Source organism: Crinia signifera, chromosome 7 (assembly GCF_055691185.1).
Source record: "Crinia signifera chromosome 7, ASM5569118v1, whole genome shotgun sequence".
Classification (NCBI taxonomy): Eukaryota; Metazoa; Chordata; class Amphibia; order Anura; family Myobatrachidae; genus Crinia; species Crinia signifera.
Window position 1 is genome coordinate 2,172,505 of NC_139223.1, and position 17,027 is coordinate 2,189,531.

General features: G+C 48.3%; 1 protein-coding gene across 2 annotated transcripts in view; it reads right to left on the minus strand.

Annotated features, from left to right (window-relative positions):
• Window positions 1-5,938: 5,938 nt before the first annotated feature.
• The window catches only part of MYL11 (myosin light chain 11), a 40,857-nt gene continuing 29,768 nt past the window's right edge, over window positions 5,939-17,027 (minus strand). The window contains exons 1-7 of one of the 2 annotated variants that reach the window (XM_083155130.1): window positions 13,507-13,945; window positions 9,116-9,211; window positions 8,439-8,514; window positions 7,316-7,420; window positions 6,636-6,714; window positions 6,372-6,420; window positions 5,939-6,282 (exon numbers count right to left, since the gene is read on the minus strand). In XM_083155130.1, the coding sequence (XP_083011256.1) occupies window positions 6,247-6,282; window positions 6,372-6,420; window positions 6,636-6,714; window positions 7,316-7,420; window positions 8,439-8,514; window positions 9,116-9,211; window positions 13,507-13,509 (444 nt within the window). In that variant the 5' untranslated portion in view covers window positions 13,510-13,945 and the 3' untranslated portion in view covers window positions 5,939-6,246. Of the gene's footprint in view, window positions 6,283-6,371; window positions 6,421-6,635; window positions 6,715-7,315; window positions 7,421-8,438; window positions 8,515-9,115; window positions 9,212-13,506; window positions 13,946-17,027 lie in introns of those variants that run through there. The other variant, XM_083155129.1, reaches the window with a different exon arrangement.

Below are 17,027 nucleotides of genomic sequence, written 5' to 3' on the forward strand. Positions count from 1 at the left end.
TAGGTGGTCTGGTAAGGGGAGCTGCAGTATGGATTAGGGGAGTAGCAGAGGTAGGTGGTCCAGGTTGGTGGGTTTGCAGAGTGGGGGGGGGTTCAGGGAGCTACACTATGCATTAGGGGAGTAGCAGTGGTAGGTGGTCCGGGTTGGTGGGTTTACAGAGCAGCAGAGTTGGGGTGGGGGGTTAGGGGAGCTACACTATGGATTAGGGGAGTAGCAGAGGTAGGTGGTCTGGTTAGGGGAGCTGCAGTATGGATTAGGGGAGTAGCAGAGGTAGGTGGTCTGGGTTGGTGGGTTTGCAAAGCGGCAGAGTTGGGGGGGGGTTAGGGGAGCTGCAGTATGGATTAGGGGAGTAGCAGAGGTAGGTGGTCTGGGTTGGTGGGTTTGCAGAGCGGCAGAGTTGGGGGGGGGGTAGGGGAGCTGCAGTATGGATTAGGGGGAGTAGCAGAGGTAGATGGTCCAGGTTGGTGGGTTTGCAGAGTTGGGCGGGTTAGGGGAGCTGCAGTATGGATTAGGGGGAGTAGCAGAGGTAGATGGTCCAGGTTGGTGGGTTTGCAGAGTTGGGGAACTGCAGTATGGATTAGGGGAGTAGCAGAGGTAGGTGGTCCAGGTTGGTGGGTTTGCAGAGTGGGGGGGGGGGGGGGGTTTCAGGGAGCTACACTATGGATTAGGGGAGTAGAAGAGGTAGGTGGTCTGGTTAGGGGAGCTGCAGTATGGATTAGGGGAGTAGCAGAGGTAGGTGGTCTGGGTTAGTTTATTTGCAGAGCGGCAGAGTTGGGGGGGGGAGGGGAGCTGCAGTATGGATTAGGAAAGTAGCAGAGGTAGGTGGTCTGGGTTAGAGGGTTTGCAGAGTTGGGGGGTGGGTAGGGGAGCTGCAGTATGGATTAGGGGGAGTAGCAGAGGTAGATGGTCCAGGTTGGTGGGTTTGCAGAGCAGCAGCGTTGTGGGGGGGGGGGCGGAGCTGCAGCATGGATTAGGGGAGTAGCAGAGGTAGGTGGTCTGGGTTAGAGGGTTTGCAGATTTGGGGGGGGGGGTAGGGGAGCTGCAGTATGGATTAGGGGGAGTAGCAGAGGTAGATGGTCCAGGTTGGTGGGTTTGCACAGTTGGGGAACTGCAGTATAGATTAGGGAGTAGCCGAGGTAGGTGGTTCTGGTTGTTGGGTTTGCAGAGCAGCAGCGTTGTGGGGGGGGGGAGCTGCAGTATGGATTAGGGGGGTAGCAGAGGTTGGTGGTCCAGGTTGGTGGGTTTGCAGAGTTGGGCGGGTTAGGGGATCTGCAGTATAGATTAGGGGAGTAGCAGTGGTAGGTGGTCCAGGTTGGTGGGTTTGCAGAGCAGCAGCGTTTGTGGGGGGGGGGGGGGGGGGCGGAGCTGCAGCATGGATTAGGGGAGTAGCAGAGGTAGGTGGTCTGGGTTAGAGGGTTTGCAGATTTGGGGGGGGGTAGGGGAGCTGCAGTATGGATTAGGGGGGTAGCAGAGGTAGATGGTCAGGTTGGTGGGTTTGCAGAGCAGCAGCGTTGTGGGGGGGGGGGGGGGCGGAGCTGCAGCATGGATTAGGGGAGTAGCAGAGGTAGGTGGTCTGGGTTAGAGGGTTTGCAGATTTGGGGGGGGGTTAGGGGAGCTGCAGTATGGATTAGGGGGAGTAGCAGAGGTAGATGGTCCAGGTTGGTGGGTTTGCACAGTTGGGGGAACTGCAGTATAGATTAGGGGAGTAGCCGAGGTAGGTGGTTCTGGTTGGTGGGTTTGCAGAGCAGCAGCGTTGTGGGGGGGGGAGCTGCAGTATGGATTAGGGGGGTAGCAGAGGTTGGTGGTCCAGGTTGGTGGGTTTGCAGAGTTGGGCGGGTTAGGGGAGCTGCAGTATAGATTAGGGGAGTAGCAGTGGTAGGTGGTCCAGGTTGGTGGGTTTGCAGAGCAGCAGCGTTGTGGGGGGGGGGGCGGAGTGCCAGCATGGAATTAGGGGAGTAGCAGAGGTAGGTGGTCTGGGTTAGAGGGTTTGCAGATTTGGGGGGGTGGGGGGTAGGGGAGCTGCAGTATGGATTAGGGGGAGTAGCAGAGGTAGATGGTCCAGGTTGGTGGGTTTGCACAGTTGGGGGAACTGCAGTATAGATTAGGGGAGTAGCCGAGGTAGGTGGTTCTGGTTGGTGGGGTTTGCAGAGCAGCAGCGTTGTGGGGGGGGGGGAGCTGCAGTATGGATTAGGGGGGTAGCAGAGGTTGGTGGTCCAGGTTGGTGGGTTTGCAGAGTTGGGCGGGTTAGGGGAGCTGCAGTATAGATTAGGGAAGTAGCAGTGGTAGGTGGTCCAGGTTGGTGGGTTACAGAGCAGCAGAGTTGGGGTGGGGGGGTTAGGGGAGCTACACTATGGATTAGGGGAGTAGCAGAGGTAGGTGGTCTGGTTAGGGAGCTGCAGTATGGATTAGGGGAGTAGCAGAGGTAGGTGGTCCAGGTTGGTGGGTTTTGCAGAGTGGGGGGGGGGGTTCAGGGAGCTACACTATGCATTAGAGGAGTAGCAGAGGTAGGTGGTCCGGGTTGGTGGGTTTACAGAGCAGCAGAGTTGGGGTGGGGGGGTTAGGGGAGCTACACTATGGATTAGGGGAGTAGCAGAGGTAGGTGGTCTGGTTAGGGGAGCTGCAGTATGGATTAGAGGAGTAGCAGAGGTAGGTGGTCTGGGTTGGTGGGTTTGCAGAGCGGCAGAGTTGGGGGGGGGGTAGGGGAGCTGCAGTATGGATTAGGGGGAGTAGCAGAGGTAGATGGTCCAGGTTGGTGGGTATGCAGAGTTGGGGAACTGCAGTATGGATTATGGGAGTAGCAGAGGTAGGTGGTCCAGGTTGGTGGGTTTGCAGAGTGGGGGGTTTCAGGGAGCTACACTATGGATTAGGGGAGTAGCAGAGGTAGGTGGTCTGGGTTGGTGGGTTTGCAGAGCGGCAGAGTTGGGGGGGGGGGGTAGGGGAGCTGCAGTATGGATTAGGGGGAGTAGCAGAGGTAGATGGTCCAGGTTTGTGGGTTTGCAGAGTTGGGGAACTGCAGTATGGATTAGGGGAGTAGCAGAGGTAGGTGGTTCTGGTTGGTGGGTTTGCAGAGCAGCAGCGTTGTGGGGGGGGGGGGGGAGCTGCAGCATGGATTAGGGGAGTAGCAGAGGTTGGTGGTCCAGGTTGGTGGGTTTGCAGAGTGGGGGGGGGGTTCAGGGAGCTACACTATGGATTAGGGGAGTAGCAGAGGTAGGTGGTCCAGGTTGGTTGGCTTGCAGAGCGGCAGAGTTGGGGGGTTAGGGGAGCTGCAGTATAGATTAGGGGAGGTGGTTCTGGTTGGTGGGTTTGCAGAGTTGGGGAACTGCAGTATAGATAGATTAGGGGAGTAGCAGAGGTAGGTGGTTCTGGTTGGTGGGTTTGCAGAGCAGCAGCATTGTGGGGGGAGCTGCAGTATGGATTTGGGGAGTAGCAGAGGTTGGTGGTCCAGGTTGGTGGGTTTGCAGAGCGGCAGAGTTGGGCGGGTTAGGGGAGCTGCAGTATGGATTAGGGGAGTAGCAGTGGTAGGTGGTCCGGGTTGGTGGGTTTGCAGAGCGGCAGAGTTGGGGGGGGGGGGGTTAGGGGAGCTGCAGTATAGATTAGGGGAGTAGCAGAGGTAGGTGGTCCGGGTTGGTGGGTTTGCAGAGCGGCAGAGTTTGGGGTTGTGGGGTGTTTGGAAAACTTAAGTATGGATTAGGGGAGTAGGTGCAAATGCACTATGCAATCCTTACATTACAATATATAATAAGAGGTTGTTAGTATATCAATGGCCAGTGATATTGGCCTACCCACCAATCGTCCAGGTCACCTCTTGTCGGGCAGGTCCCTAACACTATGGGGTCACCATCTGGGACGCAGCGAACCCCGAAGCATGATCCAGCTTTGGAGCCCCCCAGGGCATCACAATAAAGAATAGGGGTAGTAAAGTGGTAACATTATAAGTATGGGAGGTCCCTACTATATGTTTGGTGGTAGAGAGTGTGTGAAATAAAGAGTGCATACATAAATAATAGACAAACATGATGTAAAAAGTGACTGTGTAATTAAGTTGTGATGCCCTGAGACCGTCCAGCCAGAGCAGCCCGGGGGCCCCATGCCCAGATGCCAACCCCAAGTTTTCTGACACTCTATACAAATAAATAGGACGTACTTGGAATTATGCCTCTGTCTCAGTGCAGTCCATGTAATGATAGCATAGTGCATATGCACCCTCTCTCTGTGTAAACCATTTTATTCTCAGCAGATGGCACCTTTCATTACTGAGGGTGTGCAATTCAGAGCCACTCTTCCCTGGATTAGGGGAGTAGCAGAGGTAGGTGGTCCAGGTTGGTGGGTTTGCAGAGTTGGGCGGGTTAGGAGAGGTGCAGTAGGAACTAGGGGAGTAGCAGAGGTAGGTGGTCTGGGTTGGTGGGTTTGCAGATTGGCAGAGTTGGGGGGGTTAGGGGAGCTGTAGTATGGATTAGGGGAGTAGCAGAGGTAGGTGGTCTGGGTTGGTGGGTTTGCAGATCGGCAGAGTTGGGGGGGGGGGTGGTTAGGGGAGCTGCAGTATGGATTAGGGGAGTAGCAGAGGGAAGGTGGTCCAGGTTGGTGGGTTTGCAGACTTGGGGGTGGTTAGGGGAGCTGTAGTATGGATTAGGGGAGTAGCAGAGGTCGGTGGTCTGGGTTTGTAGAGCTGGGGGGGGGGGGGGGGGTTAGGGGAGTTGCAGTATGGATTAGGGCAGTAGCAGAGGTATGTGGTCCAGGTTGGTGGGTTTGCAGAGTTGGGCGGTTTAGGGAGCTGCAGTATGGATTAGGGGAGTAGCAGAGGTAGGTGGTCTGGTTAGGGGAGCTGCAGTATGGATTAGGGGAGTAGCAGAGGTAGATGGTCCGGGTTTGTGGGTTTGCAGAGTTGGGGGGAGGGTTTAGAGAGCTGCAGCATGGATTAGGGGAGTAGCAGAGGTACGTGGTCTGGGTTGGTGGGTTTGCAGATCGGCAGAGTTGGGGGGGGGGTTAGGGGAGCTGCAGTTTGGATTAGGGGAGTAGCAGAGGTAGGTGGTCTGGTTAGGGGAGCTGCAGTATGGATTAGGGGAGTAGCTGAGGTTGGTGGTCCGGGTTTGTGGGTTTGCAGAGTTGGGGGGAGGGTTTAGAGAGCTGCAGCATGGATTAGGGGAGTAGCAGAGGTAGGTGGTCCGGGTTGTGGGTTTGCAGAGTTGGGAGGAGGGTTTAGAGAGCTGCAGCATGGATTAGGGGAGTAGCAGAGGTACGTGGTCTGGGTTGGTGGGTTTGCAGATCGGCAGAGTTGGGGGGGGGTTAGGGGAGCTGTAGTATGGATTAGGGGAGTAGCAGAGGTAGGTGGTCTGGGTTGGTGGGTTTGCAGATCGGCAGAGTTGGGGGGGGGGGTGGTTAGGGGAGCTGCAGTATGGATTAGGGGAGTAGCAGAGGTAGATGGTCCAGGTTGGTGGGTTTGCAGAGTTTGGGGGGTTAGGAGAGCTGCAGTATGGATAAGGGAGTAGCAGAGGTACGTGGTCTGGGCTGGTGGGTTTGCAGATCGGCAGAGGTTGGGGGGGGGGTTAGGGGAGCTGCAGTATGGACTAGGGAGTAGCAGAGGTAGGTGGTCTGGTTAGGGGAGCTGCAGTATGGATTAGGGGAGTAGCAGAGGTAGGTGGTCCGGGTTTGTGGGTTTGCAGAGTTGGGGGGAGGGTTTAGAGAGCTGCAGCTTGGTTAGGGGAGTAGCAGAGGTAGGTGGTCCAGGTTGGTGGGTTTGCAGAGCTTGGAAGGTCCACATCAGGAGAGCAGTAAATTAATCTGAGGAGGTGTGTGTAACCTGTTTGTACGCTCAGAAGATCAGGGGCTTAGAGTTACTTGTATTAAGTGCACAACGTTGATACAGTTACAATATTTTATAAAAATCACCCAACAAATAGAATAAAAACTAGATTTTATTGAGTATTTTCTTCCCCTGAGGATTCCACAGTTCCAGTTTTAAGATATTTAAGAGAAAAGAGTAGGGGACAAAGATGGGGAGAGTGTCAGGCAGAAAGAGAACGGGGCAACAAATAAGCCCCTTTCAGACCACACAGACAGAAATAAATTACAGTTGTGTCTTTTATGGGTTGGGTTTACAAAATGAGACGCAATATACAGCAAGTTGGGGATTTGCACTGGGTGTGAGAGCGCACCCCAGAGGGGTAAGATATTGCCCCATTTATTCCTGGTCTTTGTCCTCTCCGTGGGTGATGACATAGCAGATGTTCTTGTAGTCTACGTTGCCGCCTACATCTGGGGGAAGGCGGTCCACATGTTCTTAATCTGATAGAGGGAGAGAAACAAAGTATGAGGAAAGGTCTGATACCTCCAAAACTGTCCCCCTCTACCCAAGGTAAGTCCGAAGCGCTCACCTCCTCTGGTGTGAACCTGTCGCACTGTGTGGTGAGAAGTTCCTCAAGGCTAAGAGAAAACAGAGAGACATCATGAGTTACGTTGCCTTCCATACTGTGACCAGAAGAGAACGGGAAAGATGGGACACAATGGGGTGGGGTGGCATGGGACATGAGAGGATGGTGGTGGGCTAATGACATTAGATGTAAGTGGTGGTGATGAAGATGATGAGGGATGGTATCAGGAGGAGATGTAGATGATAGGAAGGTGAGGTAGATACTTACAACTGCTTCTTGATGGACCCTTTGCCCTCAGGATCAAGCACCTTGAATGCCCCTGTGATAACGTCTTCTGGATCAGCACCTGCGATGAGATTTACTATGAGGACACTGGTGGACAGGAATGGTCCATGTCAGACTCCACTTCTCTGTAAAGCCCCATTTCTCACCTGGGTACAGCTATGACTTAGGGTGAGATGTACGAAGCTTTGAAAACTGCTAAAATTGAGAGTGATAAACCTCCAACCAATCAGCTCCTACCTGTCATATTTCAAACCCAGCCTGTGACATGGCAGTTAGGAGCTGATTGGCTGGTATTTAATACTCTCTATTTTATCACATTTCAAGCGTAGTACATCTGATCCTGAAGGTGATGAGTCCCCCTCTATTCCTCACTGCTGTATTGTCCCCAGGGTCCATTAAGACCTTCACCCTTTTATTGTACCCAATGCCCAATAACACCTGAAGCCTGCTCCTGGCTTACACTAATCCCCCAAACCCACTGAGGTGTATCTTCCCCCTATCCCTAGTACCAGTATATTGTATCAGAACCTCCCCATGTACACAGACCCCCTAGCATAGCCCCGCTGACCCCCGCATTGGCTCATAGAGACACATGTATCATTTAACAACCCAAGGACACATAACCCAAGAGGAATCCCCCCCAAGCACATCAGGACCCTTACCCTTGAGCTTCTCTCCGAACATGGTGAGGAAGACTGTGAAGTTGATGGGGCCTGAGGCCTCCTTGACCATCTCATCCAGCTCCTCATTCTTCACATTCAGGCGGCCTGTGGAGAGCAGGTGCAGACGTGTTACATGGAGACATAAGGCGCACATACAACACAGATCATGTGTCCAGGGTCAGGTGCAGACGTGTTACATGGAGACATAAGGCGCACATCACAGATCATGTGTCCAGGGGCAGGTGCAGACGTGTTACATGGAGACATAAGGCGCACATACATCACAGATCATGTGTCCAGGGGCAGGGGCAGACGTGTTACATGGAGACATAAGGCGCACATCACAGATCATGTGTCCAGGGGCAGGTGCAGGATTTGTGGAGGGGGGTTCCCAAGTGTTTGATATCGGAGTGATGGTGGCCCACCCATGAAGAATGACTATGTAACATGCTACAATGCAGTGTATGTAATCAGACATAGGTGGCCCAGGGATCATGGGAAAGACTCTATCTGGTGCCATAGTCCGCACATGCAGCATGTGTACTGCATGTAGTGGGGATGGGGGGTTTCTGGGCAACTGGAACCCCCCTTGCCTTTGCCTATGGTGGCTGCATGGCCATGTGTTCCTCCAGGAATCTGATGCTGGAGGACAAGACTGAATGTGTGGCATTTTCCTCCGAGAGCAGCCATTTTCTCGGAATTTATTTAGGATCACCCCTATGTATGACAGATGTATGTGTTTGGCCCCAGATAGGCAGGGACGGGCTCCTTCATACATTTGGGTGGTGTGATCGCATCCTGCACTGTGGCGTTATACGCGAATGAGCGCAGGGTGTGGTAGAGGGTTCCGACAGTCGGGATCCCAACAGTCATTAGCCGGACGTCGGGATCCCGACTGGCCGGACTCAGACAGCATGGTGAGCCCCTATTCTATTCTCCCCCTATGGGGGTCGTGGACCCCCACGAGGGAGAATAGCCGGGGGCCGTCTGGAACCCGTGCGTCGGTATTCCCGACGTTGGGTAAATGACTGTCAGGACCCCATCCAGCACCCAATGAGCGCATGATGGATCTAAGGGCCCCTGTGGGAATCACACTACTGGGGCCATGTACACATGCACTCACCCATAGCGGCAAATGTGTCTCTCAGGTCTTCCTTGTCAATGATGCCATCTCGGTTCTGGTCAATCACGGTGAAAGCCTGAGGGGAGAATGTGACATATGTAATAGGATAGAGCTATATGATAATGCTCCGAATCCCCTCTGATCTCGCAGCTGCCCCAGTGTCAGCAATGAGCCATGGCTGACTCTATATTTGGCCCAGCACTCCCCCCCCCCCCCCCAGACACCTGTCCCCATCTCTCATGTTTCTGTGAGTGATAGGAGATGTCTGTGGGCAAACGTCTCAGGCTCAAGATATTAGTCCTGCTGAGCTGTGCGCATATCCTTAAGGAGTATATTTATTCTAGTACTATGGTAACACATCTCCCCTGGTGCAGTAATACATGTAAAACATCTCCCCTGGTGCAGTAATACATGTAACCCAACATCTCCCCCGGGGCAGTAATACATGTAACACAACATCTCCCCCGGGGCAGTAATACATGTAACCCAACATCTCCCCCGGGGGAGTAATACATGTAACACAACATCTCCCCCGGGGCAGTAATACATGTAACACAGCATCACCCCTGGGGCAGTAAATAAATGCAATGTAACTACTGCAGGTCAGCTTTATAGCAGATATCCCTGCACTGGTGTAGAGCATATCCAGGATAACCACCCCACATTGGTGCACTCACCTCCTTAAACTCCTGGATCTGGGTTTGGTCGAACATGGACAGGACATTGGAAGAACCTCCTTCTGCTGCCTTTCTCTTGGCTTTCTTTGCTGGTGCCTGTGGGGGAATAGGAGTTCAATTAGCAGCTGTAGTATCAGGACAGTCTCTGGGACCAGGGGTAGTAGTACTGTGCACGGTGCTACTATGTATTACCAGTATAATCAGTGGGGGAGGATGTGGGAGCAGGGGTAGTAGTACTGTGCACGGTGCTACTATGTATTACCAGTATAACCAGTGGGGGAGGATGTGGGAGCAGGGGTAGTAGTACTGTGCACGGTGCTACTATGTATTACCAGTATAATCAGTGGGGGAGGATGTGGGAGCAGGGGTAGTAGTACTGTGCACGGTGCTACTAGGTATTACCAGTATAACCAGTGGGGGAGGATGTGGGAGCAGGGGTAGTAGTACTGTGCACGGTGCTACTAGGTATTACCAGTATAACCAGTGGGGGAGGATGTGGGAGCAGGGGTAGTAGTACTGTGCACGGTGCTACTAGGTATTACCAGTATAACCAGTGGGGGAGGATGTGGGAGCAGGGGTAGTAGTACTGTGCACGGTGCTACTAGGTATTACCAGTATAACCAGTGGGGGAGGATGTGGGAGCAGGGGTAGTAATACTGTGTGCGGTGCTACTAGGTATTACCAGTATAACCAGTGGGGGAGGATGTGGGAGCAGGGGTAGTAGTACTGTGCACGGTGCTACTAGGTATTACCAGTATAACCAGTGGGGGAGGATGTGGGAGCAGGGGTAGTAGTACTGTGCACGGTGCTACTAGGTATTACCAGTATAACCAGTGGGGGAGGATGTGGGAGCAGGGGTAGTAATACTGTGCACGGTGCTACTAGGTATTACCAGTATAACCAGTGGGGGAGGATGTGGGAGCAGGGGTAGTAGTACTGTGCACGGTGCTACTATGTATTACCAGTATAACCAGTGGGGGAGGATGTGGGAGCAGGGGTAGTAGTACTGTGCACGGTGCTACTATGTATTACCAGTATAACCAGTGGGGGAATATGTGGGAGCAGGGGTAGTAGTACTGTGCACGGTGCTACTAGGTATTACCAGTATAACCAGTGGGGGAGGATGTGGAAGCAGGGGTAGTAATACTGTGCACGGTGCTACTAGGTATTACCAGTATAACCAGTGGGGGAGGATGTGGGAGCAGGGGTAGTAATACTGTGCACGGTGCTACTAGGTATTACCAGTATAACCAGTGGGGGAGGATGTGGGAGCAGGGGTAGTAGTACTGTGTGCGGTGCTACTAGGTATTACCAGTATAACCAGTGGGGGAGGATGTGGGAGCAGGGGTAGTAGTACTGTGTGCGGTGCTACTAGGTATTACCAGTTCAACCAGTGGGGCAGGATGTGGGAGCAGGGGTAGTAATACTGTGCGCGGTGCTACTAGGTATTACCAGTATAACCAGTGGGGGAGGATGTGGGAGCAGGGGTATGTAGTACTGTGCACGGTGCTACTAAGTATTACCAGTATAACCAGTGGGGGAGGATGTGGGAGCAGGGGTAGTAATACTGTGCGCGGTGCTACTAGGTATTACCAGTATAACCAGTGGGGGAGGATGTGGAAGCAGGGGTAGTAATACTGTGTGCGGTGCTACTAGGTATTACCAGTATAACCAGTGGGGGAGGATGTGGGAGCAGGGGTAGTGAAACTGTGTGCGGTGCTACTAGGTATTACCAGTATAACCAGTGGGGGAGGATGTGGGAGCAGGGGTAGTAATACTGTGTGCGGTGCTACTAGGTATTACCAGTAAAACCAGTGGGGGAGGATGTGGGAGCAGGGGTAGTGAAACTGTGTGCGGTGCTACTAGGTATTACCAGTATAACCAGTGGGGGAGGATGTGGAAGCAGGGGTAGTAATACTGTGTGCGGTGCTACTAGGTGTTACCAGTATAACCAGTGGGGGAGGATGTGGGAGCAGGGGTAGTAGTACTGTGTGCGGTGCTACTAGGTATTACCAGTATAACCAGTGGGGGAGGATGTGGGAGCAGGGGTAGTAATACTGTGCACGGTGCTACTAGGGATTACCAGTATAACCAGTGGGGGAGGATGTGGGACCAGGGGTAGTAATACTGTGTGCGGTGCTACTAGGGGAATAGGGGTGGAAAATAGCGGGGTGTGATAAGGTGGAATATAGGGGTGTCATATAATGGGGTGTGATTAGCAGGAATAATGGGGTGTAATATAATGGAGTGTGATAAGGAAAAATAATAGGGTGAGATAAGGAGGAATAAAGGGATGTCATTTGATGGGGTGTGATTAGCAGGAATAAAGGGTTGTCACATAATGGGGTGTGATACGCAGGAATAATGGGGTGTGATAAGCAGGAATAATGGGGTGTGATATAATGGGGTGTGATAAGCAGGAATAATGGGGTGTGATAAGCAGGAATAATGGGGTGTGAAATTATGGGGTGTGATAAGCAGGAATAATAGGGTGTGATATGATGGGGTGTGATAAGCAGGAATAATGGGGTGTGATATAATGGGGTGTGATAAGCAGGAATAATGGGGTGTGATATAATGGAGTATCATATAATGGGGTGTGATATAATGGGGTGTGATATAATGGGGTGTGATAAGCAGGAATAATGGGGTGTGAAATTATGGGGTGTGATAAGCAGGAATAATAGGGTGTGATATGATGGGGTGTGATAAGCAGGAATAATGGGGTGTGATATAATGGGGTGTGATAAGCAGGAATAATGGGGTGTGATAAGCAGGAATAATGGGGTGTGATATAATGGGGTGTGATAAGCAGGAATAATGGGGGTGTGATATAATGGGGTGTGATAAGCAGGAATAATGGGGTGTGATATAATGGGGTGTGATAAGCAGGAATAATGGGGTGTGATATAATGGGGTGTGATAAGCAGGAATAATGGGGTGTGATATAATGGAGTATGATATAATGGGGTGTGATAAGGAGGAATAATGGGGTGTGATATAATGGGGTGTGATAAGCAGGAATAATGTGGTGTGATATAATGGAGTATGATATAATGGGGTGTGATATAATGGGGTGTGATAAGCAGGAATAATGGGGTGTGATATAACGGGGTGTGATAAGCAGGAATAATGGGGTGTGATATAATGGGGTGTGATATAATGGGGTGTGATAAGCAGGAATAATGGGGTGTGATATAATGGAGTATGATATAATGGGGTGTGATATAATGGGGTGTGATAAGCAGGAATAATGGGGTGTGATATAACGGGGTGTGATAAGCAGGAATAATGGGGTGTGATATAATGGGGTGTGATATAATGGGGTGTGATAAGCAGGAATAATGGGGTGTGATATAATGGAGTATGATATAATGGGGTGTGATATAATGGGGTGTGATAAGCAGGAATAATGGGGTGTGATATAACGGGGTGTGATAAGCAGGAATAATGGGGTGTGATATAATGGAGTATGATATAATGGGGTGTGATATAATGGGGTGTGATAAGCAGGAATAATGGGGTGTGATATAACGGGGTGTGATAAGCAGGAATAATGGGGTGTGATATAATGGAGTATGATATAATGGGGTGTGATATAATGGAGTATGATATAATGGGGTGTGATATAATGGAGTGTGATAAGCAGGAATAATGGGGTGTGATATAATGGGGTGTGATAAGGAGGAATAATGTATTGTCCCCAGGGTCCATTAATACATTCACCCTTTAATTGTACCCAATAACTGCTGGCTAATGCCCGGTACACACCAGGACGATGGTGCTCGTGAGCGGGTGGTCACAGGAACGTACGACCCGCTCACGAGCTGACGGTTCCACCGACCCACCGTGAAAATGCCCCTAATGTGATCGCGGTCGGAATGTGACCCCCACCCACTACAATGGTTGATTCTGAGATCCTTCCTGCAGCAGCGGGGCCCCGCTTCGGATCGGGATAGCATCAATAGGGCAGCGAAATGGCCCAAAACACGCCCGATTTACATACAATCGGTCGAGATTGTATCTCATATTGACTGGTTTTGGCCCAAATAGTCCTGGTGTGTACCCCACATTACACTAATCCCCCAACCCCATGTACACAGACCCCCGCATAGAGACACATGTATCATTTAAGAACCCAAGGATACATTAAGCCTCCACCATACTATAACGTAAGAAGAATCCCCCCAAACACATCAGGATATAATGGGGCGTGATAAGGATAATATACTGTGTGTGTGTGTGGGTATATATATATATATATATATCCAAATGTCCTGTGGATGGGGGTGACAGTGTCCCCCGGCATTTTCTTCCCGACCCCCACATCCATGTTAGCCCGCCTCTTGTCTGCGTTACACATGTCCACGTCCCAGGTCCCATACACTTACCATGTCTTCAGATGAGCTGGGTGCTTGTCCTGGTCAGAAGGAGTGCGGGACATGGAGGAGAAACCCCCCAGCAGGCATTATATACCCCTCGTCTGCAAGACGCCGCTTCTAACTTTAGCCTCATCCTCAACTTTGGCTGTAAGGAGCTGGGAGGAGGAGGAGGAACTGGGGACAAAATTGTCCCGACCAAAATAGCTGTCAACTCTCAAGGCGTCTTCTGCTCCTTTCTTGGACACAGGAGAACAGAGAACAGCTGCAGGGGCTGGGGGTCCGAGGAGACAACGAGGGGGCCTGGGGGAGAGGGGGGGCCCAGGAATCCTGCGTGGGGCCAGGTACATATAATACAATACACATCAGTATAGGGGTCTCCCCCGGTGACGCCGCTAATATCCCCTCCTCTGGTCTCTGTGTCATGTGCTATCAAACATACCTGCCCCGTGTCCATTATCTATCTATCTATCTATCTATCTATCTATCTATCTATCTATCTATCTATATCATACTGTATCTATCTATCTATCCGCTATCAGACATTCCTACCCCGTGTCTATTATCTATCTATCTATCTATCTATCTATCTATATCATACTGTATCTATCTATCTATCCGCTATCAGAAATTCCTACCCCGTGTCTATTATCTATCTATCTATATCATACTGTATCTATCTATCTATCTATCTATCTATCCGCTATCAGACATTCCTACCCCGTGTCTATTATCTATCTATCTATCTATCTATATCATACTGTATCTATCTATCCGCTATCAGACATTCCTACCCCGTGTCTATTATCTATCTATCTATCTATCTATCTATCTATCTATCTATCTATATCATACTGTATCTATCTATCTATCTATCCGCTATCAGACATTCCTACCCCGTGTCTATTATCTATCTATCTATCTATCTATCTATCTATCTATCTATATCATACTGTATCTATCTATCTATCCGCTATCAGACATACCTGCCCCGTGTCTATTATCTATCTATCTATATCATACTGTATCTATCTATGTATCTATCTATCTATCTATCCGCTATCAGACATTCCTACCCCGTGTCTATTATCTATCTATCTATCTATCTATCTATCTATCTATCTCATACTGTATCTATCTATGTATCTATCCGCTATCAGACATTCCTACCCCGTGTCTATTATCTATCTATCTATATCATACTGTATCTATCTATCTATCTATCTATCTATCTACCTGCTATCAAACATTCCTACCCCGTGTTCATTATCTATCTATCTATCTATCTATATCATACTGTATCTATCTATGTATCTATCTATCTATCCGCTATCAGACATTCCTACCCCGTGTCTATTATCTATCTATCTATATCATACTGTATCTATCTATCTATCTATCTATATCATACTGTATCTATCTATCTATCTATCTATCTATCTATGTATCTATGTATCTATCTGCTATCAGACATACCTACCCCGTGTCTATTATCTATCTATCTATCTATCTATCTATCTATATCATACTGTATCTATCTATCTATCTATCTACCTGCTATCAGACATACCTGCCCCGTGTCCATTATCTATCTATCTATCTATCTATATCATACTGTATCTATCTATCTACCTGCTATCAGACATTCCTACCCCGTGTCTATTATCTATCTATCTATCTATCTATATCATACTGTATCTATCTATCTATATCATACTGTATCTATCTATGTATCTATCTATCTATCTATCTATCTATCTATATCATACTGTATCTATCTATCTATCTATCTATCCGCTATCAGACATACCTGCCCCGTGTCCATTATCTATCTATCTATCTATATCATACTGTATCTATCTATCTATATCATACTGTATCTATCTATCTACCTGCTATCAGACATTCCTACCCCGTGTCTATTATCTATCTATCTATCTATCTATATCATACTGTATCTATCTATCTATATCATACTGTATCTATCTATGTATCTATCTATCTATCTATCTATCTATCTATCTATCTATCTATATCATACTGTATCTATCTATCTATATCATACTGTATCTATCTATGTATCTATCTATCTATCTATCTATCTATCTATCCGCTTTCAGACATTCCTGCCCCGTGTCTATCTATCTATCTATATCATACTGTATCTATCTATCTATCTATCTATCTATCCGCTATCAGACATTCCTACCCCGTGTCTATTATCTATCTATATCATACTGTATCTATCTATCTATCTATCTATCTATCTATATCATACTGTATCTATCTATCTATCTATCTATCTATCTATCTATCTATCTATATCATACTGTATCTATCTATCTATATCATACTGTATCTATCTATCTACCTGCTATCAGACATTCCTACCCCGTGTCTATTATCTATCTATCTATCTATCTATCTATATCATACTGTATCTATCTATCTATATCATACTGTATCTATCTATGTATCTATCTATCTATCTATCTATCTATCTATCTATCTATCTATCTATATCATACTGTATCTATCTATCTATATCATACTGTATCTATCTATGTATCTATCTATCTATCTATCTATCTATCTATCTATCTATCCGCTATCAGACATTCCTGCCCCGTGTCTATCTATCTATCTATATCATACTGTATCTATCTATCTATCTATCTATCCGCTATCAGACATTCCTACCCCGTGTCTATTATCTATCTATATCATACTGTATCTATCTATCTATCTATCTATATCATACTGTATCTATCTATCTATCTATCTATCTATCTATCTATCTATCTGCTATCAGACATTCCTACCCCGTGTCTATTATCTATCTATCTATCTATCTATATCATACTGTATCTATCTATGTATCTATCTATCTATATCATACTGTATCTATCTATCTATCTATCTATCTATCCGCTATCAGACATTCCTGCCCCGTGTCTATCTATCTATCTATATCATACTGTATCTATCTATCTATCTATCCGCTATCAGACATTCCTACCCCGTGTCTATTATCTATCTATATCATACTGTATCTATCTATCTATCTATCTATCTATATCATACTGTATCTATCTATCTATCTATCTATCTATCTGCTATCAGACATTCCTACCCCGTGTCTATTATCTATCTATCTATCTATCTATATCATACTGTATCTATCTATGTATCTATCTATCTATCCGCTATCAGACATTCCTACCCCGTGTCTATTATCTATCTATCTATCTATCTATCTATATCATACTGTATCTATCTATCTATCTATCTATCTATCTATCTATCTACCTGCTATCAGACATTCCTACCCCGTGTCTATTATCTATCTATCTATCTATATCATACTGTATCTATCTATCTACCTGCTATCAGACATTCCTACCCCGTGTCTATTATCTATCTATCTATCTATCTATATCATACTGTATCTATCTATCTATATCATACTGTATCTATCTATGTATCTATCTATCTATCTATCTATCTATCTATCTATATCATACTGTATCTAT